Here is a 26,609-nt window from a genome sequence, read left to right as displayed (position 1 = left end):
AGTATACAGTAAACATTCTGCAGGCACCCAAACACTGTGAGAAGTAGACCTGGGACTCATGTAAATCCTCTTCCTTCCTCCTGATGATCAGGTTTGTTTGCTGAACTGCCCAACGTGTTTGGGGGGAAATCATAATGAAGAAAATTTGCCCCTTTCAAGTAGATCCCCATGTAAAATAATCTTCCTTTCTCTCTTTACTATCAATTGACGAGGTTTGATAGCATACAGAATAATAATTTATGGCCCAAATTTTCAAAACTGGGTGCCTAAACTGAAGCGCCTAAATCCATATTAAGGCACTTACGTCCTGATTGAGGTGGTGATTGCCCATCCTTTAAGCAAATTGCATCCTTCAGTTATAACGTCCAGATGCAAATTGAATCCTAACTGTAACCTACACTGCCCATTTAGTTGAAGTAGTAATAGTGTGGGATTAGGAGCACTAGTGTTGCTAAGAAATGTGACTCCATGCTTTCTTATCCGGCATTTAAGATATTAGCAGAGCTTCATTTAGACAGACAGAGGAGAAGCCCTTCCACATTTTTTGTTCTAATTTCCCCCATTTCCGATGGATTCCACAACTAGATCTTGGCAGCATGGATGAAGAAGACACAAAATGAGGACCCACAATAAAATTAAAACACCTGGGAGAAAAGAAGGGAGACCTCCCCCATAACATTCAATAGAAAATCAGATTCTCAGGAAAGTTTCCAGGGCCAGAGGCTGTAGGCCAACTCCTCAACTGGTGTAAATCAACACAGCTAGAAGGAAGTCAACAGAGCGACACTGATTTACAGCAGCTGAGGTTCTGGTCACAGAAATGGAGAACATTACAACTAATCTTTCTGTATGCCTAGGCTTTCTGAATGTGTGTGTGAATACAGACTGGATCTAGAAAATACAGTGCTGACCCTTACCTCTGTCGGTTACCTCCTGCTCAGTCACAAATGTATTCATGTTTGAATCTTTCCTCAACACTTCCTCCAGACAGTCCTTTCTCCAAAGAGCTCCCGTACTGAGAGGCAACTGGTCTCTCAGTCTGTCATGTCCAGGACAGCCAGGGCAGATCGTGCAAGCACTATTATGACATCGATGTGACTGTAGCATACCACATAATCTGCTGCCGACCAGGTATGTGCTGTAATTACATGGACAAGATCCTCAAAGGTATTTAGGCTCCTAACTCGCACTCAAATCAGTAGCTGTTAGGAACCTAAATACATTTCAATATCTGGGCCCATACATGTAAGCAGTCCAATAGCTCGCTACATTTGCTCCAGTGTAGAATTTCTCATTCTCTCGACATCATTTTGAATTTTGGTTTAGTCCCTCTCTCTGTTTGCCACACTTTCCAGTATTGGTTTTATCTGAAAATCTGCTCCTGGTTGAATTTATATAAAATAAAAGCACCAAAGAAAGAAAGAGAAGAAACTGCCTTGGAGAATGCACAGTGACCCTTGAGTGTGGTTGGTTGGTTTCCTTTGCTTTTTAATTTGGTTAATCAGAAAGCCTGATGAAACCTTATTGAACTGTATTACAAATATTGATTTTATGTTGTTTTACAATGAACTGAAATTTATACTTAATTTCCATGTCCTGCCAAACAAATCAACTAAATTAATGTTTATTGTGTTTAATATAGTGTGGTGTCCTATATATATGGCCATATGTAGAGCCAACTCTTGATTTTGGAAGTGATGCTGCCTTTAAAGCATTCAAAATGACGACACTCTTTGCAGTAAACCATATGGAAAAAGAATTCCGATTACATTTGTCCCTTGCTATGATTTTCAGGTCATTAAAAAACTTCTGATGGAGCCATATCGGCCTCTTACTATTCTTCCTATCTTTCCTTTGCATTGGTGGTTGTCCTTTAATATTGTCTCCTTGAGAAACTGCCAGCTTTCCTGAACTCCTTTATGCCTTCGATATTTTCCACATGGGTGGCTACCTACCAATTCTCTGAGTATGTTAAAGTCTGTTTTTTGTAGTCCTTCTTCTATCATTCTCACTCCTTCCTTTCCTTAGAATCATGAAATCTATCATTCATGATCACTTTCACCCAAATCACCTTTACCATCACAACCAGCTCCTCCTTGTTGGTCAGAATCAAGTCTAAAATGGCTGCCCCCCTGCTTACTTCCTCCATTTTCTGAAACAAAGCATTGTCCTCAGGACATTTCTGGAATTTACTGGATAATTTTTTGTGTTTTGCCATATTCCTTTTTCAACAGATGTCTGGGTAGGTAAAGTCCCCCATTATTAACAGAAATATCCAAAACACAGATCCTGATATTTGTTCTAGAAATGCTTCATCTCCCTCCTCTTCCTGATTTGGTGGTCTGTAACAGACCCCTACCAGGACATCACCCCTGTTTTTTCCCTCTTCCATCTTTACTCAGAGACTTTCAACTGGTCTGCTTCTCACCTCCTTCTGGACCTCAGAACAAGTGTACAAGCCAATACTTCCTCTCTCTTTTTCCTGCCTGTCCTTCCTAACCAAGCTATAGCCCTCTATACCAATATTCCTGTCATGAGATTTAGCCCATCGAGTATCTGTGATGCCAGTTAAGCTCAGTTATGACTTATGTACTAAAATTCCCAGTTCTTACTGTTTATTCCCCATTATTATTACTCCTTGCATTTGTGTATAGACATCTAAGATGTTAAGCAGATGCCTCCATGGATTTCCCTCTTGTTTCTCCTATAATTCTACTGCAATTTTCCACATCTACTTCTCCCCAAAGATCTAGTCCGCTATTAAGATTACCTTTTTTCACCTGGTGGCTTTTTGCACCTGCCCCCTCTGAACTTAGTTTTAAGCTCTTCTCATAAGGTTGGTGAGTCAGTGCACCAAGATGTTCTTCTCCTTCTTGACAGACAGACCCCATCTCTTCCCAGCAAACCTCCTTCCTGCAATAGCAGACCATGGTAGAGGAAGTCAAACCCTCCCATAGACCCATCTTCATAACCTTATTATGTGGACACACCTACCACCGAGTGTGTACTGAGCAGAAAGAACGAGGGGACTGAGTTAAACGCAGATGTCAAGTTCACATACTTCCATTTTCAGTGACTAATCTCTTAAACCAGTGGGGATGGCCACGGTACAAAAGTATTTCTGTAGATCAGCATGTGATTATTTGTATTGCATAATTGCAATAGGTCCTCAGAGTGATATTTCATATTCCTAGTTTCAGATACAAGAGGGATACATTTATACAAATAGGATGACCACGCTCAGTAGATTATATGCTTTGTAATGATACCTTACAAGAGACCTTTTGCATGAAGCATATTCCAGTTACATTATATATTTTTATGAAATCATATAGAGTGCAACGTCACAGCACTGCATTCCCACCAGTCCCCAGGGCTGAGGCCAGCAGCAGATCACAGGTGCCACGGTCTCTCACCCCATCCACAGCAGGCATGCAGTGCTCATTTGCCCAGCAGGGAGAGAGGAGCTGGCCCAGGGGAAACAGGGCCTGCTGGGCTCGAAGGGACTGACCTCTTCCAGGGCACATTCCTCAGCAAGCTGCATGTACAATTATTAGTAGGGATACGATGGGACAGAAATATGGAGAGAGCAGAGAGGGCTGGGAGATAGGACATCTGGGTTCTGCACTGAGCTCTGGGAGGGGAGTAGGGTCCAGTGGTTAGATCAGTGGCTGGGAGGCAGGATTCCTGGTTCCATGCCCAGCTCTGCCCCCAAATCCATGTGAGTCACTCCCGCTCTGGGTGCCTGTTACTGAGGATTCATATCACACGGATGCTGCTGGGCATTTTCCAACCCCCCTGACGGACTGGGATCATATTTTGCGAAGCCTGGGGCATTCTGAGGCTGGCAGGTGCTGGGAAAGCCATGGCAGGGTGCGATGGGTATGGGCATAGGAGAGGTGCAATGCAGAGTCTGAGCTGCAGGGAGCGCACAGGCTGAGAGTGCCTGACCTGGCTGGTGCCCTTAGTGCTGCTGAGAGGAACTGCATTTTCTCCCTCTGCCTGTCTCCCGCCTGCCCTCCCCACCCCTCCCGTGAACCAGCCAGGGGCATGGGGCTTGAAGGGGCGCTAGTCTAATGTGGCCTAGGCCAGGCCCAGATGATCACAAACAGGGTGCACCCAGCCAGGCCATCCCTGCGCCAAACCTGGCTCAGCCCAGGCCCCAACCCACATCTGCATGGCCAAGTCAGTGCCCTCCAGCACCCGCCCTCTGGGATGGAGCAGGGGATCTGGAGGAGAGGATCACGAGGAAGAAGCAGCTTCCAAAGCAGCCCACGGTTTCTCTGTTAGTCACCACGAGGCTGGGGTTTGGAGACCTGCAGCTGTCAGGGTACCTGTGCCAGTGGCCAGGAGCTTTCCATTGGCACATGGCTCAGTGGCACTAGGAGTGGCTCCAACGGGCTGGTTTGGAAGCCCACCAAGGCCCTCTCCCGAGAGCTGCAGGAGCAAGGTTCTGTCTACACAAACAAGGTCAGCTCCCAGACTGCTGCACTGGGCAGCACAGTATGGAGAGAAGGTGACCAGCCCTCTGTGGAGAAAGAAGTGGTTCGGGACTATTTAGAAAAACTGGATGAGCACAAGTCCATGGGGCCGGATGCACTGCATCCAAGGGAGCTAAAGGAGTTGGCGGATGTGATTGCAGAGCCATTGGCCATTATCTTTGAAAACTCATGGCGATCGGGGGAGGTCCCAGATGACTGGAAAAAGGCTCATGTAGTGCCCATCTTTAAAAAAGGGAAAAAGGAGGATCCAGGGAACTACAGGTCAGCCTCACCTCAGTCTCTGGAAAAATCATGGAGCAGGTCCTCAAGGAATCAATTCTGAAGCACTTAGAGGAGAGAAAAGTGATCTGCAACAGTCAGCATGGATTCACCAAGGGCAAGTCATGCCTGACTAACCTAATTGCCTTCTGTGAGGAGATAACTGGGTCTGTGGATGAGGGGAAAGCAATGGATATGTTATTCCTTGACTTTAGCAAAGCTTCTGATACGGTCTCCGACAGTGTTCTTGCCAGCAAGTTAAAGAAGTATGGGCTGGATGAATGGACTATAAGGTGGACAGAAAGCTGGCTAGATCGTCGGGCTCAACGGTTAGTGATCAATGGCTCCATGTCTACATGGCAGCCGGTTTCAAGCAGAGTGCCCCAAGGGTCGGTCCTGGGGCCGCTTTTGTTCAATATCTTCATTAATGATCTGGAGGACAGCGTAGATTGCATTCTCAGCAAGTTTGCAGATGACACTAAACTGAGAGGAGTAGTAGATACGCTGGAGGGTAGGGATAGGCTACAGAGAGACCTAGACAAATTAGAGGACTGGGCCAAAAGAAACCTGATGAGGTTCAATAAGGACAAGTGCAGAGTCCTGCACTTAGGACGGAAGAATCCCATTCACTGTTACAGACTAGAGACCGAATGGCTAGGAAGCAGTTCTGCAGAAAAGGACCTAGGGGTTACAGTGGATGAGAAGCTCGATATGAGTCAATAGCGTCCCTTGTTGCCAAGAAGGCTAACGGCATTTTAGGCTGTATATGTAGGGGTACTGCCAGCAGATCAAGGGACGTGATCATTCCCCTCTATTCGACATTGGTGAGGCCTCGTCTGGAGTACTGTGTCCAGTTTTGGACCCCACACTACAAGAAGGATGTGGAAAAATTGGAACGAGTCCAGCGGAGGGCAACAAAAATGATTAGGGGGCTGGAGCACAGGACCTATGAGGAGAGGCTGAGGGAACTGAGATTGTTTAGTCTGCAGAAGAGAAGAATGAGGGGGGATTTGATAGCTGCTTTCAACTAACTGAAAGGAGGTTCCAAAGAGGATGGATCTAGACTGTTCTCAGCAGTGGCAGATGACAGAACAAGGAGTAACGGTCTCAAGTTTCAGTGGGGGAGGTTTAGGTTGGATATTAGGAAAAAATTTTTCAGTAGGAGGGTGGTGAAGTACTGGAATGGGTTACCTAGAGAGGTGGTGGAATCTCCTTCCTTAGAGGTTTTTTAAGGTCATGCTTGACAAAGCCATGGCGGAGATGATTTAGTTAGAGTTGGTCCTGCTTTGAGCAGAGGATTGGACTAGATGACCTCCTGAGATCCCTTCCAACCCTGATATTCTATGATTCTAAGACACGGGCGTTACCCAAGGGCTGCCATTGCTGGGGCTAATGGGGCAGCTCTGGGCACTGACGGGCAGGCTGCTGCCCATGGTGCCACACAGCACTTGGGGGGAAAATGGCTCTGCCCGATGGGACAGGTCAGCAGCTCTCATCAGGCAGTAAAGCGGAGTGCCCCAGAGTGCCCTGCCCCCCAGAGAGTCCCTACTGTCCCTCACCAGACTCACAGAGCACCCTGCCCGTCCATCAACTCCACTGAATTCCCTGCTCCCCACCCACTAACAGCTCCAGCCCCGTTACCTTGTTCAGCTCTTTCTGGTACTGGGGCATCTTCTTCAGCATCTGGGACAGGTCCTCGATGTTGGCCTGGAGGGAGGCGGTGGTGAGATCCTGGCCCCTTCCAGCGCACAGTGCCCCCTAGAGGGCAGAGGCCTTGCCTGGGGCCAGCCACAGCAGCCCAGCCACGCGTGGGAGCATATCTAGGGTATGGGCAGGGCATACAGGGGCGTGTCAGGGGCGGTGCTGAGCGTGCTCACTTGGAGATGTCAGCGATGTGCATGTGCCGTAGCTGCACCTAGAGTTCGTTGTCTTCATCCAGCAGTGCCTCTTTCTCCCACAAGTCGCTGGTCCCTGTCATCTCGTACCTGCGAGGGAGGGGAGACGGGGTCAGGCTGCGGCACCCCTACCCCAAGTGTGGGGGCTGCAGAGCAGCGCAGGTGCCTGGGTCACATCCACCCCAGCCAGCCTGAGGAGGAGTGCGGGGCGCCTCCTGCTGGCAGCCAGCCCCTACTTGTAGGTGTCGCTCTCAATGCTGAGCAGGTCCTAGGCCATGGCCTGGTAGGTGAGCTCGTGCAGCAGTGGGGACACCAGATCGAAGCTCCGGTCCACAATCAGCAGCTGAGAGTGGGCTTTGTCGGGGCACTGGAGCAAAGGAGAGAGAGACTCGTCACCCACTCCTCCGGCGGTGGGGTCCTGGCCTGGCTCATATGGCACAATCCAATGGGCCCTGGTGGCCGGAAACTTCACCACCAGCCCTCTCTGCGGCCCAGCCCCCAAGCCAAGAGACATCCCCCAAGCTAGCTCGGATGTGCCAGTGGGGAGTCAATGGCAGGGCTGGCACAAAGCCCAGGCATCCCCGCGCCCATCCTCACCTCCCCGTAGGGCCTCGGGCGTGGCTGAATGTTGCACAGGACAGGACCAGCCTGCCCATGCCAGTACCTCCCTCCTGCTTACCTCCACCCGGGTCTGAAGCACCTGGGTACTGCTCCGCGGGCAGCTCAGCCAATCGAGCCCCTGGAACAGGGGTGCACTGCAGGCGGCAGCATATCCCGCAGCTCCGTACGGTGGCCACCAGCGTCTCCGAGAAGCTGGAGACATGCAGCGGAGAGGGGCTGCAGGAGCGAGACTTGTCCCAGGCTGGGCAGCACCGGACAGGGGCAAGGAGCCAGTCAGGGTGCCCCGAACCGATAAACTTCCCACCACGCCTGGAGGAGGCTGGGGGGCAGGCCCTGCCCAAGGCAGTGGGACAGGAGACCCAAAGCAGGCAAGAGGGAGTAGGGGAGCGTGGCACCTGCCCTGGGATGGGGGTGCTGTCTAAAGCGCGGCCAGTCCCTTTCCTCCATCCTGGGTTCTGGTGTGTTGAGGGACTGCTGGGGGGCGGGAGACATGGTGAGAGGGGTCCAGGGTTGCAGGCTCTTGGGCATCCCCTCCCCCATAGAGGGCAGGGTCCTGGCCACGCACTCCCAGGCACAGAGGCTCCTACACCCTGGGGGTGGGGGGATGTCAGGGCTCTGCTCCCCACAGCCCAGCCAGGCTCAGCCTTACCTGACAGCAGCCTGGGAACTGGTGGCAGGGACCGGCTCCAACACAAAGGGCGACAACTTCTTGTCCAGTTTGTCCTCAGTGATGTCTTGGGAGGGTGGAGGACAGGTCAGCAGGGGCCCAGCAGCAGGAACCTCGGACCTGGTGGCCATGCCAGGCCCCGTTGCGGGGAGGGAATGGGATGGTTCCTCACTGAATGATTGACAGTCCCTGGGGGAGCAGTCTGGGGTTCCCTTTCCAGGGTGGGGGTCGGGGAGTCATCCTCCCATAATGGCTGAGTGCCTGAGCAGTGCCAGTACCTGAGCAGGGTTACAGGAAGGGCCACAGAGCAGGGCCCTCCCCACCGAGCCAGTATGGGCCAGTATGGGGCAGGATGGGGGAAGAGGGACTGTGCTCTCAGGGTCAGGAAGGTTTCCCAGGCCCTGGTGAACTGGAGGAAGGGGCTGGACGCAGCATCTCAGACCCACATCGGGGGGCTGGCCCAGCCCTCACTCCCTGCCTGATCTCATGCACTGCCCTCTTGGCACAGCAGGTGGCAATAGGAGACCAGCCCTGCGCTCCCATGACAGACAGCTGACCAGAACGGCCTCTTCTCCCAGAGACTTCCCCATATTAGCAATAAGTTACTCCTGAAGTGCTGCTGCTCTTTTTTCCTTTTCTTTTTTTGCAGATTGGGACAACAGAAAAGCTGGAGCCGGCCCTGGCCATGTTGTAATCATAAGACCATCCCTCATTCATTTTAGCCTCTTGATTACAGACGAGAGAACTGGAGCAGACTCAACCAGTTCATTTCATAGAAGGGCAGCAGTGCGGCTCCAGTGTGTCCTGCCTTTTCTGCTGGGCAGCGAGACATGTGGGGTGGATGGCGTGAAGGAACATGAGCTGCTGGGCCTCTTCCTGCACCTACCAGGAGAGGGATTAGGGGAGAGAGAGCCTGTTAGCCTGGTACCTCCCTGCCCCATCCACATCAGCTGCAGGGGTCAGGCCTCCCTGGAGGATAGCGGGAACCTGCCCATTGTCCAAATCACCCACGACTCCTACACAAGCAGAGTCAGGATCTGGGACAGTGCCTGTGAGGGGAGGAGACAAACACCCCCATCTTGGGGAGTCCCAGAGCATGCAGGAGAAAGGTCCCCATTAGGGGTGGTGGTTCATCAGGGCAAGACCCTCTGCAGTGAGTCGGGTGCTGGGAAGGGGAAGACAGTCTCGGTCCCAGCCCAGTTAGGGAAGGTTTGTACCTTTTCTCTGCACTGGAGCTACTTTTGGATGATGTTGACAGCAGCCTCCTCTGTAGCCACATCTACCCATTCCTCCTCCTCCTCCTCCTGCTTGTCCTCTCAGTCCTCGTTGGTCCCTGAACCACGGAGAGAAGGGGACAGAATGACTCCTGCTACCCATCAGGGGAAGGACAGGGGAATGGTGGGGAGAGCAGGGTTAATATCCCCCCTTGCCCCCAGAGACACAGGGCAGATTGGGCCCCACACTTCCTTGTCTCAGGGATGTGTCTTCAGCCCTCAATAGCTTCAGGAGCTCCTAGGAGAGAGCCCCATCCCCTCACTGTCCTGGATTCCCTGGGAGGTGCCTGCCCCCCTGGACCATCAGAGCTCCAAGTGGCAGCAGCTCCCACTGCCCTGACTCCCAGGTCCCCTTGCTGCTGGGGCAGCTGTGTGCCTACTGCTGGTATCAGTGGGGTTTGCGTCCCCCAAAGCAGTGGTGGAGCATCTGGGCCCACGGTGTTACAGACTTACAGTGCGTCTGTGTCACAGCAGCTAGTGATCCCAAAGGGGGCACAAATAGGCAAGGTGACTTGCCCAAGAATCCTGGTCTCCTGGCCCTGTCCAGAGCTCTACCCACTAGTCCACACTGCCTCGGTGGATGGGAAAGATGCTCATGGATCCACAGGGTCGGTGCCAGGACCCCAGCTGGGGAAGTGTCTGGGAGGAACCCCTTTGCTATGCCAAACCCCAACAGGTATCTCTCTTCCTGCAGGACAGGCCACATGGCCTCCCCACCTCCTGAGACTGAACCGCTGGGCTTCACCCCGGGAGCCCTGCCCAGCGAGAACAGCTGAGACAGACCCTGATACAGACGTGTGACAGGGCCACTCCCCCAGTGTCGTGTGACAGGGCCACTCCCCCAGTGTCATTAGAACAGTCCTGTTTCTTAGGCACCTGGACCCCAGCTCCAGCAGCCCAGCCCACTGAAGGTTAAAGCAAGAGGATGTTCTGGTCAGCCCAGAGCCCGGCCGAGCTGCAGCGAAACCTGTTTTCAGGCTCCAGGTCTCTCCCTCAGGGCCTGTCTACACACTGATGAGCTGCCAAAATCTTAACAACCGGTTCCCTCCTCATCTCACAAGGGGGTCGTGGCCTGCCCTCACCCACTGGGACTCCTGCCCCATCCATCCCCCGCATTCCTAGACACCCTCCACTGGGATCCCTGTCCCACCCACTCCACTTCTCTATCCCCTGACTGCTCCCCCAGGACCCTTGCCCTCATTCAAACCCCTGTTCCCTACCCTCTGACTGCCCCGATCCACATCCACCCCCGACCACCCCCCCAAACTCCCCTGCCCTCTATCCAACCTCCCTCCGCTCCCTGCCCCCTTACTGCGCTGCCTGGAGGTGGCTGGCTGCGCTACAGCCATGCCGCTCGACTGGATCACTGGGTCAGGCCAAGCTCACAGGGAGGCGAAGGCGGTGCAGAGGTGAGCTGTGCCAGGGAGTGGTTCCCCTGCACGCCACCCCCCCCCCGGTTACCTGCTGCGGCGCGGGCGACTCCCCTGCCCCAGCTCACCTACGCTCCATCTCCACCTCCCTGGGCCTGAGCACCAAGTCGTTGCTTGCTTCTCAGCCCTCTCAGGCTTTCCGCGTGAACAGCTGATTCACGAGAAGTGGGGGGAAAGGGGGGAAGAAGTGGGGCGGAGCGGAGGTGAGATGGGGCTGGGGGTGGGGAGATGGAGCACTCATGGGATCGGCGCCTAAGATGCCACTGTCACGGAGTCACTGGGCGATGCTCTGGAACTGCTCCCCACAAGCCAGGCAGGAGTTTGGGGAGCCTCCTCTCCCTTGGAGCAGACTTGTTCAGGGCAAGAAGCTCACACAGCTTCACCTCCTGGGTCTCTCCTTGGAGCATTCAGCATCCTCTGCCCCTCCGTGCGCTTCCCACAGCGAGTCCACCCCAGCGGGGTCCTGGGGAAGCCACCGGGTCCTGCACCCCCACTTTGCAGTCAGACGTGACTCTCAGCCAGCCAGTAAAACAGAGGTTTATTCGATGACAGGAACAGGGTCTAAAACAGAGCTTGTAGATACAGCAAACCGGACCCCTCGGCTGGGTCCATTCTGGGGGGGGGGCAGTGAGCCAGACCCCAGGTCTGCCCTCCACCCTTGACCCCAGCCAGCTCCAGACTAACAACCCCTCCCAGCCCCTCCTCTCTGCTCAGCCCCTTTCCCGGGCCAGGAGGTCACCTGATCTCTTTGTCTCCAACACCTTCAGCTGGCACCTTTGCAGAGAAGGGGCCCAGGCCATCAGTTGCTAGGAGACAGAGTGCCAGGCATTTAGGTGCACTGGCCCTTTGCTCTGCCACATACTTAAGAACTGCCATGGGGACACTGAGGCACCAACACAGTATTCAGAGAAAACATTAAGAACTTTCCCAGTTCGTCACAGCCACTTTTGGATAATGTGATGATGGGAGACGGCCGTTCCCCCTCTTCTTCCCCAGCTACGCTCCTGAGTCACTTCAACTTACCAGTTATTAAATTTAGAAGCCCTTTTAGAACTGGTTCCCGCAAACCGGCACCAGTTCATCACTGCGTCTACATGTAAACCACTGCAGCTGCATCACTTGTGATGCCGCCTTTCTCATATCCCCGAGCGACGCAGTTACACTGACCCAATTGTCTTGTGTAGACCAGGCCTCGGTCTGACCTTGGTCAGTTCTCAGGCGAGAGCTCCCAGGTTCCCTCACTTTATCCTCCAGCTCAAACCTTCCCAACTCTGTGCTTCTCGAGCTGGGGGCCCTTGCTCCGATTCCCTGCTGGGAGCATCCAGCCAGGAGCCGTTGGAGTCGGCATGGTCTTTCTGGCCCCCAGGCTGATCTGGGTTTAATTCCCTTCCTTGAGAGTCCTTCCACACCAGCTCCCTGCCTGAGAAGCCATGCAACATATAGGGGAAACTGAGGCATGCATCAGCTTCATAAAAGATATCACAAACATTCCCAATTGGTCACAGGTGCACAGTCTCCCAGCAGCTTGGCAAAGGCTGGAAGCAAGAGCAGAAGCAACAGGACAGAGAGATCTGGGCAGGCCTTGGATTTTACATCACTTTGCTTCTCCTAGGGAGACAGAAACCACTGGGTATCTCGTATGAGAATCCAGGGCAGGGTGGATTTGCAGCTCCCCTCTACTGGGAATGGGATGGGGATGGCATGAGCTGTGGCTAAGGCTTAGGAGATCTGGGTTCTAGTCCTGGTCTGACAGACTCCCTGCATGCCTGAGTTTTCCATCTGTAACACAGGCCACCCTGCCTCCACTGGGAGGCTGAATTCATTAGTGAGGGTCCGATACCATGGGGATGGGTGTAGGAGCGCACACAGACAGGAGTGTCCAAGTGTGGAAGAGGCTCTGTGTGTGAAGCTTAGTTCTGTGACCAAACTGCCCTGTTTATAAACAGAGAGATTGTGCTGGGCACACACTTCCACAGGCAGTGCCTTGGTTTCCCCATCTGTACAGAGGGGATAAGGACACTGGCTTTTGTAGAGCACTTTGAGATCTGCCCACAGCCAGTGTTAGAGAAGGGCTAGGGCCCATAGTCCTCACACAGGGAATGCTATTGTTCTGCCAACTCCTCAGGATCTCCAAGGGGGTCTAGACCCCCCACCCCTCTCCCGCCAGGATCTCCGAGCAGGTTCAAAATCACTCCTTCTTCCTTCTACTTCTCACGTGCTCCTCCCGTATATATCTAAGCCAGCAATTCCACGTCTCACAGGGTGTGAGCAGCAGGCTAGTCCCTGCTGCCCTGTGCTGGCATCAAATCTAGGGCCCTAGAAGGGAAAGGTTCCCCCCAAGCCACGTTGAACACTAAGAGTGGGGTGTCGTACGTCACCGTCCACCCCGCGGCCCGGCTCCTCCAAAGCCCAGCCACCCCTCACCTGGCTCTCGTAGGGCAGGAAGGCCATATTGATCTCCTTGAGTGTTTTGATGGACTTGGTGATCCGTGACTTCCTCAGCTCTTTGAACAGAGGTTCAGGACAGGCTGCAAGGCAAAGGCAGTGGGTGGGGGTGACAGGTACAGGGCTCAAGAGCCCCAGCACAGCGCCAGCCCCCAAAGACAGGGTCAGGACGGGTACAGCAGGGGCGTAGTGCTGCACACCTGTGGGGAACCTGGGCAAGCCAGCGGGGCCACACAGGAGTCAACCATGAGTCCAGCCCCACCAAACCAGAGTAACGCCAGGCTCTCGCCTTCTGCAGCATCAGCAGCAAGGAGGGGGGCACAATCTCTCCTATGTAGCCCCTGTCTCACACCCTGCCCTCAGCCCCTCCACAGGGGGAAGTGACCAGACTGTGTAACTCCAAATGATGCACAAGGAGGAATGGGGACTTGGGATCCCCCTGCCACTGTAATGAGGAGAAGCAAATGTGACCCTGACACACTGGGTATTCTGGTGGTGTCCCATCTCCCCACCCCAGTTGGGACTGATGGAGCAATGCATGCTGGGAATGGTAGCCAGAGGCCGCCTTTCTGGGTGCATGTTGTGAGCCATGTTGGCTGGAGGCAGGCCCGTGGGGCAGAAGGGGGGAAGGGATAGGTGGGGTCGTTCGGTCTGGTCTGCTGGGGTACTGGCCTGCTGGCAGATAGAAACCCCACCCCAACCCCAGTGTATCGCTGGCCAGACTCCCAGCTGGGGGATCCGCTGCCCCCTGATACTCACGGCTGATGAAGAAGACGTGAGCCACCTTGTAGTTGAAGGTGGGGGTGCCCTGGAAGTCACTGATCAGAGCCTGCACCGACTGCAAAGTGGGGAGGGGAGTTGTCAGCATCGGCCAAGCTCCCTCCCTGCTGCCCGAAGGGCCCAGCCCATGCCCAGCCCCTAGGGACTCAGGGCCCAGCATGATGCCGTCAGGAGGTGGGCTGGTTTTCACCCCTCTGGCTCTGGGCTCCCTCCCCACCTGGAGCAGGGCATGTGCCCATGTGCCCAGGACAGTCTCAGGGCCCAGTCACGTCTCTCGCTGGCACACAAGTGTCCGTGCTCGGCCACAGAAGGGACTTGGCATTGGCCTTGCTGCTGAACTAAGTGGGCTCTGAGCAGTGCCCAGGGAACAGCTGGCCAAGCAGCAATCCCAGGCAGCCGCCTTCAGAGCCCGCTCTCTCCCCCAGCGCCACACTGGGCACCTGCAGCTTCGCCACACCAGCTAGCCAGGCAGGGTGTTCGGAAGCTGATTGGACTCTGCAACCGGCCACTGTGACAGGTGAGAACCTGGCTGCCCTGTCCCAAGCCCCAGATCACGGTCCTCTCCTACAGCGCTCCCTCCACACGCAGCCCCTGCGGGTTCTGGGCTTCACCCTGCTCTGCCAGCGCCCCCTGCCCCTGGTCTCCCTCCACTCGCCTCCCTGCTGCAGACACAGGAGCCTCCTCCCCCACAGCGCCTGCCTCAGCAATTCTCCTTTGCTTTCAGTCTCAGCTGAGGTCGTCTTTCTCTGCGTGCTGCACCTTCCCATCCAACCCCCATGGGACTGCACCACGGAGAGGTCTGGGGGACAGTCTGTGCTTCACGTGGCAAAGAACACGAAGTCCAGCTCCGGGGAAGCAGCCTCTTGGGGAACCCCTACCGGCCTCTTTAATATCCTGATATCATGCTGCGCATCCCCTTGGACAGCGCCACCTCCAGGCAGCACTAGGAGCTACCCCAGGGTCTCCCCTGCTCCCCCCATCCATCTGCCGCAGGTCCGAGCTCCTGCCTTCTCCACAAGGCTAAGCAGGTAGATGGTCTCCAGGCTGGGGTTTGGCTCCCGGCACTTAATATCTTCCACAACTAGGAGAGAGCAGACACTGGGTGTGGGTCAGTGTGTCCTAGCCACCCGCCCCAGCAGATCTCCATGAGGATGGGGGGAAGGGAAAGCCAAGGGGAACAGGGATTTTCGCTGGCAACAGGCTGGGGGGTTCCGCAGGCTACAATGCAGCAGCCGGTTTGATATGGGTCCGTGGCCTGCGACAGTACAGAGCAGGGAGGGAAGGTCCCTCTGTACTGTGCTGGGGGCACCCCGCTATTGTCCTGGCTCAGCTCTGGGCCCCTCAACCCCAGGGCTCCTCCACCCTGGAGCAGGGAGCCAGCATTCCCCCTCCCCAGCCAGGACCCTGCCTGCAGCGTGGGGGAGAAGCAGCGAGGAGTTAACGGGAGTCTGAGAAAAGCGCTGAAGAGGCTCTAGAGGCTGAAAGCACGGGGCTAAGGGGAACTAGATCTGGCTGGGAAGGTACCAATAGCAAGGAGGGCATCTACAGGGCTGCAAAGGGGGGAAACTAGATGCAAACGTGAATGTAGACAAGTCAACTCCCCGACTGTGAGGTGTGTCCAAGGGAGAAGGGAGCCCTGGTAGGGGGAGCAGATGGGAGGGAGGGGCCACTCACGCGTGATGCCTTCATCCACGATGTCAGACATCTTGCAGCACGACGAGAGGATACGCGTGCTGGGGTGGTCCATGATCAGCACCTGGGGTAGCGAGAGGGGAGCTACTCACTGCCCTGAGCCCAGCCACCCACCATCATCATCCACGGCACAGCCAAGGGAGCAGAGCGACTGCTAACGGCAGAGCCGACGGCTCCCGGGCCAGCCCCTTCCACAGCAGAGTGGCAGGGCCGTTACCAAGCCTGCACTTGGCTGAGCTGACCGTGTTAAGGACTGCGTGAGGAGCGACAAGGAGAGCAGCTCCGAGCAGAGTGGCTGGTACGAGATGTAGGAGACGGAGACAAACCTGGGACACCTGGCCATTCGGAATGGTTCCATCCTCCTAGACTGGAGGAGATCAGCCTCTTCACCCAGATGACAGAGTGAGTGCAACAGGCAGGGACAGAACCCACGAGTCCTAGCTCCCAGTGCCCTGCTCTGATCCACCACGTATCCGCTCCCCAGCCCTCAGACAGAACCAGGAGCAGGGCACAGAGAAATGGAACAAGGGGAGTCTCCGTGTTCCCCTAGGAAAGCCCTGTAGGCCATCAGCCCAACATCTCCACCGCCTTCCTGCCATGCCTAATGAACCCATTGCTCTGTGCAGCCCAGCATCCCGCTGCACCAGATCCAGCCACTGGGAAAGCTAGTCCCCTGTGCTCCCTCTGCCGCACCGGCCTAGCCCACTGCTCCACACACCCCAGCCCAGTACATGCCGGGGGTTCAATAACCTGCCTGCCCAATGGTGCATACTGCGCCCATGCTTGGCGCTCTCCTGTTCCTCCTCCCACTCAGGCTGGCTCACTGAGCCCAGTGGTCTGATCCGATGTGTGTGGGGGCAGATATGGGGCTGGCTGGACAAGCTGGATCTGATCCAGCACAGTGGGAAGGAAGACATACCAAAGCCTAGCTGGGGATGGGTGATGGGCTACACAGAGCAGGGATCTGATCCAGCCTGGAAAATCTCAGGTTCCTAATGAATCCCAAGAGGCTGGAGAGGGAGGAGCACAATATATGGATATAGCATATCCCATGGGGGATACCTGGGCAGTAGGCCCGGCCGGCTTACCTTCCATTCTCTTTCCTTCTTCATGCTGCGAAAGACAATGCTGAGGATCCTTGCGAGGGAAAGAGACCGGGATTAGTGGTGGGGCTCGGACAGGATGGCTGTGCCCTGAGCCAGAACCCACTGGCTGGTGGAAGGACCCCTTGGGGAAGTGGCTCAGAGGCTGCTTTCAGGCCAGCTAGCAATATACTTCTAGCAAAGCCCCCAGTCAGCGATCGTGGTGGGGTGGCGGGCTAGATGGGCCATGGCTCTGAGCCCCCTTCTTTTCTGCCAGGCAGAACACGAGCACAGCTGAACTAAGGATCTGGCCTCGTGCAGCAAGACAACCAATCCTGTCCAGCATCTCTAATGGAGGGGATCCAGGGACCCCCTACAGTGTGTGGGGGACGACAATATGACAAAGACTTTGAATCCTGAGTCCTGCACATAGAACCCCTCCAACGCATGCCCCGCTCAGGGAACTGCCGGGCCTGTCTCCTGGGCCCCTTACACAGCCAAGCTAAGCAATAAGATCGTCAGCTCTTCGGGCCAAATACTATCTTTTTGTTGTGCCCAGCACAATGGTACCCTGACCCATGACTGGCACTCCTGGCTGCTACCATAATACACATAATAAATAATGTACAGCACTCAGCACAATGGAGTCCTGGCCCATGACTGGTGCTCCTGGGTACTACCATAATACACCTAATGAATAATGTACAATGCCTTGCAAATGGGGCCCTGGTCCATGACTGGGGCTCCTGGGTGCTATCATAATAAATCTGTTTGTTTTGCTCCTACAAAGCACCGGATTCTGGCTGGCCCCATAGGGCATGGCTCACGGTGAGCAGTGGTCACACACCATCTGATAGTGGTGTTACCTGCAGCCCCTAAATGCTGTTCTCTCTGCTGAAACCCCCTCCCCAAATTCTAACTAACGTCAAGGCCAAATTAGACTCCTTTCCAAAGCAGCTGGGGCCAATGCATTGACCAGACCCCAGGCAGGCTGAACTGCATTCACCAACTGAGCTGCCCTGCCTCCAACCACAGCTAGAGTATCCCCAAGGCATGAGACTCTACAGAAGCGCTGATCTCCTCCGCCCCAGCTCACAGCGAGCAGCCTCTCCAGGCACTGCTAGGGCCCCCTGGGAGTTCAGAAGCTGGGTCAAAGACACCCTCATGTCTTTCTACTCCCTTCACAGCAGGCACAAGACAAGAGCCTCCTTCCCTGCAGCTGCTGCCACCTGGATCAACCCACTGCATCTGATCGCTCCCCTCCTGCTTGTTGCCCTTAACTTTCCTGCTGCTATTTTATGTTTGCAGCCATTTAGCCCTGTACAGGACAGATCCCATCCTACTAGTTGGACCCGTCAGCAGTTCCATTATCCAGGCTTATAATCCTATCTAGGACCCCGAATCATGGCCCAGGGACCCACTGTGCTTGGCACTGTACATTATTTACTAAGGTGTCATGGTACCCCTCAAGTACATATACCACCCACCCAGCCCCGCTCTGAAGGCACAGCGTAGAGCAGCGACTGCACAGAAATAAGAACAGCGATGTGAAAAAATGATATTCATCAACATCACTTTTCACAGCAGACTTAGCACCCCAATGTCACCCTTACTTCTGCACTTCTGCTGCCACCCTGGGGCTGACAGCTGGAGCCCCACCACCTCCCCAGACAGCAATTGGGACAGGGGGATGGAGAGCCCGAGTCTAGTGGTGGGGCTCTGGCTGTCCCCTGTATTCCCGCCTCCCAGGAGTGCACAGCCCTGCTGCATGAGCCCCTGCCACTGGGGGCAGACAGCCAGTGCTCTTAAAAAGCACATGCCTACCATGACACATCCTCATACCTCCCTTGAGAGACCTGCCCCACAGTTTGAGAATCGCTGCACTAGAGAATGCTCCCCTCCCACAGTCTTCATTCCCAGCTCAAACCACTAGACCTCACTCCCCTGCCACAGGCAACAGGAGAACCCAGGAGTCCTGACTCTTAGACCACACTGCCCTCAAACTCTGACAAGCCATTAAACTTTCCCCACAGCCAAACCAAAAGCTCTTCATGTGATGCAGCCATGTGCCACTTAGGAGAAGCCTCCTTAGCCAGCGCCCTTGAATGAGTCCTTCCAAATCCGGACCTGAAACCGAATTAACTCAATTGCTGGGAATGGAACCAGATAATCCGCCTTCTTCCTTCCTTGCCCGCAGCTAATCTGGATTTGGGATGTTAAAAATGCAACAACTGGCAGCGAAAAGAAGAGACAGGAGAGAGTGAGTATAAGGCCATACGGAACCATCAAATCATCCAGGTCCACGTCCTGTTTGACAGGCCAGAGAGTTTCCCCAGGTCTCCCTGCACTTAGCCAATTACCTGCCTTTAGCTAAAGCCTCTTCCATAAAGGCTGGCTCTGAAACCCCCTGAGATGGCGAATCCACCCCTTGCCGGGGGGCAGCAATCACCCTCCCACTGCAAAATTGGTGCCTTATTTCCAAGCTGATCTGGGCTGGCTCTAACTTCCAGCCAGTGGTTCTTGCTCTGCCTTCCTCACTGCATTGAAAAGCTCCTTGGCACCCAGGATTGTTCTCCCCTGGAAAAGACTCAGACACTGAAATTAAGTCCCTTCTCCTTCCGGAGGCGTTACGGAGGCTGAGCTCTAGGCCTCTCGCCAGCTGGCCTTTGCTCCAGTTCTTGGATCAGTTCTGTGGCTCCTCCCTGCAGCGTCTCCAAGCTGCCCACGGTCTTTTTAAAATGTGCACCCCAGAGCTGGATGCAGCATGCCAGTCTCAGGCTCTGATGTCATGTACAGGGGTAAAATCCACCTCCTTGCTCCTCAGCGGGACCGCTCCACAGATGGGGCTGGCTGTACAGATCACAGCCTTTCACTTGTGCAGGATGGTTCATTAAGCCAGGTCTACACTACAGCCTTATACTGGGATAACTGCGTCCCTCAAGAGTGTGAAAAATATACACATCCCCCCCGCCCCCCCGAGTGACGCAGTTAGACCGACCTAGCCCCTGGTGTAGCCAGTGCTATGTTGACGGGAGTATAGCTACCGCCTCTCACGGATGTGGCTTAACCATGCAGACAGAAGCGTCTTCACTACAGCGGTACCGTGGCACAGCTGCCCTGGGGTGGAATGTGACGGCAAGCCTCCCTGCTACCCCAGCCCTGGGCTCTCACCCACTCCCAGCTCCGTCAGTGCCCATCACTCCTCTCCGCAGCCCCCTGCTATGCCAGCCCTGGTCTGTCCCCCACCAGCTCTGCCAGTGCTCCTCACTCCTGATCTGCAGCTATTCCAGTCCTGGGTTCCACCCCCCCACGGCTCTGCAGATGCCCCTCACTCCTGACCTGCAGCCCCCTGCTATTCCTCTTCAGAGACTCCTCTTGAACCGGGACAGTATGGCCCACCCCAAAGTATTCAAAAGTCACGTGTCAGGCCCTCCTAATGGTGCGATTTACTGAGGAGAAGCTAAGAGAAGAGCTAAGGGTTATTAGCACCTCCGGCCGTCCTGAGCTGTTGGCCACTTTTGCTCAGTCCCAGTTCTGGGAACAACCATGGAACATCAGAACAGAATCCACTTTCCAAGGGTCTTTTAAACCCCAGGTCTGTGATCTGGATTTAGCCACAGGCCCCGTCTACTGCAGCCTGAGCGGGAGATTCAGCCGTGGGTTGGGCTTCTGAAGTAACGCAGCCCTCACAGCGGATCAGGGTGTTGCCAGAAGACAAGGACTAACACTAGGGTGACCAGATCACAAGAGTGAAATATCAGGACACATTGGGCAAGCGTGGGGGGGGGTGCGCGCCGGAGGGGGAGGACACGACAGCCTTGGGAGCCCTAGGAAGCTGCAAGAGGGGTTGTTCAGCCCCTGCTGCAGCCTGCACCACAAGCCACAGGGCAAAGACTCATGGCCCCAGCTCCAGCCCCCAGTAGAAGCCACAGGGCCAGGGGCACAGGGCTCCAGCTCCAGCCCCCAGCTGAAGCTGCAGGATAGAGGCGCAGGATTCTGGTTGCAAAGTCACATGCAATTGTAGGGCAGGGGAGTGAAAGGTCCCAGTTCTAGCTGTGGCTCCAGCCACAGTCACAGAGGGGAGGCCCCCCAGTCCTGCCTTCAGCCCCAGCTTCAGCCACTAACAGCTGAAGCAAACTACAACACAGAAGTCTGGAATCAGTGTGTCCTGCTGCAGCACCATAGTGTAGACACTTTCTACATCAATGGAAGGGGGCTTTCCATCACTCTAGTAAACCTCCTCCCAGTGTGGTGGCAGCTACGTTACTGGAAGAATTCTTCTGTCGACCTAGCCGTGTCTACACCAGGGTCTAGGTTGGCTTAATTACAGTGCTATGTGGTGTGAAAAATTCACACCTCTAAGAGATCTAAGTTGAACTAAATTTTAAATGTAGGCCAGGGCTATGCCAGAGAAAAGAACATAAGAATGACCACACTGGGTCAGACCAAAGGGCCATGTAGCCCAGTATCCTGTCTTCTAACAGTGGCCAATGCCAGGTGCTTCAGAGGGAATGAACAGAACAGGTAATCATCAAGTGATTCATCCCCTGTTGCCCATTCCCAGCTTCTGGCAAACAGAGGGTAGGGACACCATCCCTCCCTATCCTGGCTAATAGCCATTGATGGACCTATCCTCCAGGAATTTATCTAGTTCTTTTCTGAACCCTGTTATAGTCTTGGCCTTCACAACATCCTCTGGCAAAGAGTGACTGTGCGTTGTGTGCATCAGGATAGTTTGCCATTGTGCCTTTAATACTGTCTCCTTGAGAAACTCTCAGCTCTCCTGAACTCCTACTTCTCTTAATATTTCCTCCCACCCCATTTTCTTCCCTACACATTCTGAGTTTGTTGACATCTGCTTTTTTTGAAGTGCACTGTCCTTATTCTATTCTTTCCTTTCTTTAGTCTTCACCTTCACAACATCCTATGGCTAAGAGTTCCACAGATTGACTGTGTGAAGAAATGCTTCCTTTTGTTTGTTTTAAACCTGCTGCCTATTAATTTGGTGACCTCTAGTTCTAAAAACAGAAGAGCTAGTCCTTTCGCCCCTAAGGCCGAGAGTGACTTTCTGGAAGGCTCAGGCTTATGGCCCACTTAGGACATTATAGTGACTAAAGCCTAGGGGCAGAGTGCTTAGTACCATGCGTGAGTGGGTCCACTGACTTTCAGTGGGACTACTCACAAGAGTAAAGTTCCTCACCTGTGCATTTGCAGGATCAGGCCTTCAACTATTACCAGTAACTGAACACAAGTTTGTCTAATTAACAGCTTTGCTTAAGACCACATTGCAACTTGCCCTTGTGCTGGTGCTGATGCTGGTGGAGGCACAAAACCTTTCCCCAACGAAGCCCTGCCAAATAGCCAGCCATAGTCACTGCATTTGAGGGGCCACAGAGACTGATTCCTCTCTGCACACCCCAGGAAGATAAATCTCCTCAAAGAAAGAGAAGAAGAATGACTAGAGCAGGCTAAGCACAGGACTAGGGGTAGCAGGCTTCTCTGGAAGTTTATGGATGGATTGTCTCTCCCCATGGTGAAATCCCTTGCTGAGCTCCCATAGGGGTGTTTCAGCTCTATGTATCTACTCTGAAGGCTATTTGCATTTAGTGAATGAGAGAGGGGTGGGGGAAGGGGTCGCAACTTTTAAAATGATTGAAGATTGATGCTGTGTATCTTCAAGTCCTTAGAACTTACAAGGCAGGGAATTGACACAGTGTCAGCTCCAAAAATCCACTCTCTCTGTCTCCCCCACCCACCCTCCTCTTTTGAAAAGCACCTTGCAGCCGCTTGAATGCTGGAATAGCTGCCCACAATGCACCACTCCCAACACTGTTGCAAATGTGGCCACACGGCAGCACTGATAGCTCTCAATGTGGTCACACTGCAGCGCTTTCCCTACACAGCTGTACGAAGATAGTTCTAACTCCCAGTGCTGTACAGCTGCAAGTGTAGCCAAATCCTGGGCTGTGCATCACTTTTAAAAAAAGATGGTGTGAGGGAGTGTCAAAATTTTAGGCATTCAGAAATGGTAAGTAGGTGTCAGTTCCTTTCTCATGCGTTTCTCTCATAATTTTAATGTCAGTTTTGAATTAGTATTAATATCATGTTGTTTTAACAGCAGTAGGGTCCATTTGTATAATTGTTTGCAAGATTTCATTGGATATTGTGAACCAGCCATCTTAAGCTTTTATTTTGAGATTCCTAAATACAATCCAGTACACCTCTCCTGAAAGACTGCAAGCCCTGGCCGTGACATGTTCCTTAGAGAGCAAACACCTGACGAGCCCTTTCGCCCTAAAACGCGCATTTGGCTCTTTCACGTTGCTTTATCCACCCCACCAGAAAATGCTATAGGGAACCCGGTCATTACAGCCGACCGTCACTAGGTAAAGTTCTACCAGCTCTGGGCCAACATTCAAATGGTTCTGTTTATCTTTCCTTCAGCATTGCAATTCTTAGATCCCATTTAAAAACTGGAAGTGAAATAACCAAAGCAAGTTAAGACGGGAGCGGCATCGGGCATAGGTAGGGGTAAAACAATAAATGGAAAGAACTGACTATGCAAAAAGGAACATCGCAAACTATCAGAGCCCCAGACCCCCATCCAACTGAACTCACCCCAACCAGGCATATCAAGCTGGGTCCCTGAAAAATCGCCCAGCCCGTCTGGCAGTGAACGCTGCATGTTCCAGGCAGAGCTACGCTGTGTGCGTCTGCTCTGCTGACATGCTGCTTTGGTACAGAATGCACCACAGCCACAGGGAGCAGAGACATGGACTCCTACAAAACACATTCCCCTCCAATGCCGCATCCTCCCTACCTCCCCACTGTCTGCCATCCCCTCCCCAACCTCCACATGGCCATTCTCAGCCTATTGCTAACACTTCCTCCCAGCCTTCAGCACTATACATAAATAAAACATGGTGTTACAAAAGGTAGATCGTGCCACAGAAACATGATCTGGATGTCAGTAAGGTTTTTGATACAGTTCCACATGGGAAACTATTCGTTAAATTGGAGAAGATGGGGATTAATATGAGAACCGAAAGGTCAATAAAGAATTGGTTAAATGGGAGGCTACAAGGGGGTCATATTGAACGGTGAGTTGTCAGGCTGGAGGGTGGTTACTAGTGGAGTTCCTCAGATCAGTCTTGAGACCAATCTTACTCAACACTTTTATTAGTGATCTTGGCATGAGAAGTGGGAGTGGGACACAAAGCAGGGAGGGATTGCCAGTATGGAGGAGGGCAGGAAAATCATACAAGAAAATCTGCATGTCCTTGAAAGCTGGAGTAATAGAAATGGGATGAAAATTAATAGTGCACAAATTCTAGTTGTTAGTCCCCAAGTGCATAATTTTGCAATAAGCTGGGAATGTATCAATTCAAGTGACAGAGGAGGAGAAAGACCAATGTGCATTCGTTGATCACAGGATAATTATGAGCTGCCAATACAATGCAGCCGTGAAATCGGTTAATACAGTCCTAGGATGCATCAGGCGAGGTATTTCCAGTAGACACATGAAAGGGTTAGTGCTGTTATACAAGGCACTGATGAGACCTCATCTGAAATACACCTCTACCTTCTGGCCTTAAAGTCTGTGAGTCTATAAACTGTGCTTTGCGTTGCACAGACACTGAAGGAGATCGGGGCCGCATAGTGCAGCTCATGGCAGAGACTCTGTCTGAGATCAACCCCTCCATTGTGATGAACACTGCACAGACAGAGTGGAACCATCCTTGTCCCACAGAGATCACAATCCTACAGTACACAGTCAGTAAGAGGAAAGCAGAGAGGGGCTGTGCCTTCTCCAAGGCCACCAAGCAGGTCAGTGACAGACCCCGGAACAGATCCCAGTAACTCCAGTGCCCCATCTCCTGCAGCTTGGAAAGGTCCCCAGACCCCATGGTATTAGGCTGCAGGAAAAGGTGGTTTGTCCATGGATGCACAGGCTGTTTTGGCAGAGCTGCAATCCCTGCACACAGCCTGGGTGTGTCCCCTGGGTCAGGAGAAGTCAGTATCCAGCCCTGTGGGGCTGTGTTCCTGGCTCATACCTCCAGCACTCACTGCTGCCCCTCCCTTACCAGCTGCACTGGTCAGCCACACCCAGGCCTCAGTAAGGTTACTGTCCCCCCCAACCTCAAAGCTTCAAACCGGGACATGGTGCACTGGTGCCAGTCAGAGTGCACTAGTGTAAATTCTGTCTATACTAAGGGTTTGCACCAGTGCCTAAAAACACCAGTGTGGCAGAGACCTTCAGAGCCCAAAACAGCAGTACAGTGGTACTAGAACTGGGATCTATTTCTAGCTCCATCACGGATAGCCTGGGTGACCTTGGACACGTCAGTGTTTCTCCTCCCAACTTTAGTCTCCTTACCCAGCTGCCCACTCACCGGGGTCTCCTCTCTCTCCAGAGCTGATCACCACTAAAATCTGTGCGTGTGTCACCAGAGCTAAGGCAATTCAGCTCTGGAATAATCTCACAAGGGTAGCTGTGGAGTCTCTTTCCCTAGAGTTTTTTAAGAAAAGGTAGGACAAACCTCTGTCAGAAATAATCTACATATACTTGGTTCTGCCTCAGTAGAGAGAGCTGGACTTGACGACAGCTTGAGCTCCTGTCCAGCTCTACATTTCTAGGATGCCATGAAATATATACGTATAAAAACAAACCATACAGAAAAAAAAACAAGACCACCACAACATAATGTCAGGCAATTCAGAAAAACAACAACAAAAAAATACACTCCACAGCATAAAATGACAATACAAGGAAAAGAAAGCAACACAATGCAAAATAACACAGCCTAGGGCAAAGTACACAATGGAAAAGAGTTTAACTCAAACCAACACAACACAGGCACCAAACAAGCTGAGGCAAAACAATGCACCATAAAACTTTGCAACACAACATGGTGCAATCCCAGTTCCAAATGGCACCATGCAAAACAGCTCAGCGTAGAACAAGGCACAGCACAAAAGAGAATTATTTCAATGTAGGCCTGGAAGGGATCTTGAGAGGTCGTCTACTCCAGCCCTCTGTGCTGAGGCAGGACCAAGCATCCCTAGACATTCCCAGACTGGTGTATCTCTAACCTGGTCTTAAACACCTCCAGTGAAGGAAATTCCACAGACTCCCTTGGAAGCCAACGGGGACAGGTGAGCAAAGCCCACAGGTAAGTGGGGAACAAGACCTGGGAGATGGGATGGAAACAGGAGGGAGCACGGGCTATAATGGCAGAGAGGAAGGAGGGTCAGGGCAAAGCTGGGAGGCAAAATCAAACCAGTGTCTTAGATGCCTTTATACAAATGCAAGAAGTATGGGTAATAAGCAGGAAGAACTGGAAGTGCTAATAAATAAATACAACTATGACATTATTGGCATTACTGAAACTTGGTGGGATAATACACATGACTGGAATGTTGGTGTGGATGGGTATAGTTTGCTCAGGAAGGATAGACAGGGGAAAAAGGGAGGAGGTGTTGCCTTATATATTAAAAATGTACACACTTGGACTGAGGTGGAGATGGACATAGGAGACGGAAGGGTGGAGAGTCTCTGGGTTAGGCTAAAAGGGGTAAAAAACACAGGTGATGTCGTGCTGGGAGTCTACTACAGGCCACCTAATCAGGCAGAAGAGGTGGATGAGGCTTTTTTCAAACAACTAACAAAATCATCCAAAGCCCAAGATTTGGTGGTGATGGGGGACTTCAACTATCCAGATATATGTTGGGACAATAACACCGCGGGGCACAGACTATCCAATAAGTTCCTGGACTGCATTGCAGACAACTTTTTGTTTCAGAAAGTTGAAAAAGCTACTAGGGGGGAAGCTGTTCTAGACTTGATTTTAACAAATAGGGAGGAACTTGTTGAGAATTTGAAAGTAGAAGGAAGCTTGGGTGAAAGTGATAATGAAATCATAGAATTTGCAATTCTAAGGAAGGGTAGAAGGGAGTACAGCA

General features: G+C 53.0%; 2 protein-coding genes across 7 annotated transcripts in view; both read right to left on the bottom strand.

Annotated features, from left to right (window-relative positions):
• The window catches only part of LOC127035702 (maestro heat-like repeat-containing protein family member 2A), a 112,913-nt gene that overhangs the window by 8,793 nt on the left and 77,511 nt on the right, over nt 1-26,609 (bottom strand). For 3 of the 5 annotated variants that reach the window (XM_050925966.1, XM_050925967.1, XM_050925972.1), the window contains exon 1: nt 6,402-6,627. The exons of 1 other annotated variant lie outside the window; for it this stretch is intronic. In XM_050925966.1, the coding sequence (XP_050781923.1) occupies nt 6,402-6,600 (199 nt within the window). In that variant the 5' untranslated portion in view covers nt 6,601-6,627. Of the gene's footprint in view, nt 1-917; nt 1,068-6,401; nt 6,628-26,609 lie in introns of those variants that run through there. One more of the 5 variants, XM_050925968.1, reaches the window with a different exon arrangement.
• On the bottom strand, nt 8,760-16,810 carry LOC127035738 (syntaxin-binding protein 2-like). 2 transcript variants are annotated; one of them, XM_050926027.1, is made up of 6 exons: nt 16,653-16,810; nt 15,547-15,628; nt 13,852-13,930; nt 13,072-13,175; nt 9,161-9,276; nt 8,760-8,825 (listed from the first exon to the last, which is right to left on the bottom strand). In XM_050926027.1, exons 2-5 carry the CDS (start codon nt 15,559-15,561, stop codon nt 9,223-9,225), a joined length of 252 nt encoding a protein of 83 aa, XP_050781984.1. In that variant the 5' UTR covers nt 15,562-15,628; nt 16,653-16,810; the 3' UTR covers nt 8,760-8,825; nt 9,161-9,222. The 2 variants fall into 2 exon arrangements, with proteins under 2 accessions (XP_050781984.1, XP_050781983.1); XM_050926026.1 differs by lacking the exon at nt 16,653-16,810 and having other exon boundaries at nt 15,547-15,681.

The sequence above is a fragment of the Gopherus flavomarginatus genome, chromosome 16 (assembly GCF_025201925.1).
Source record: "Gopherus flavomarginatus isolate rGopFla2 chromosome 16, rGopFla2.mat.asm, whole genome shotgun sequence".
Taxonomy (NCBI): Eukaryota; Metazoa; Chordata; order Testudines; family Testudinidae; genus Gopherus; species Gopherus flavomarginatus.
The sequence above is the reverse complement of the archived record's forward strand: the minus strand, read 5'-3'. Positions and strand labels throughout refer to the sequence as shown.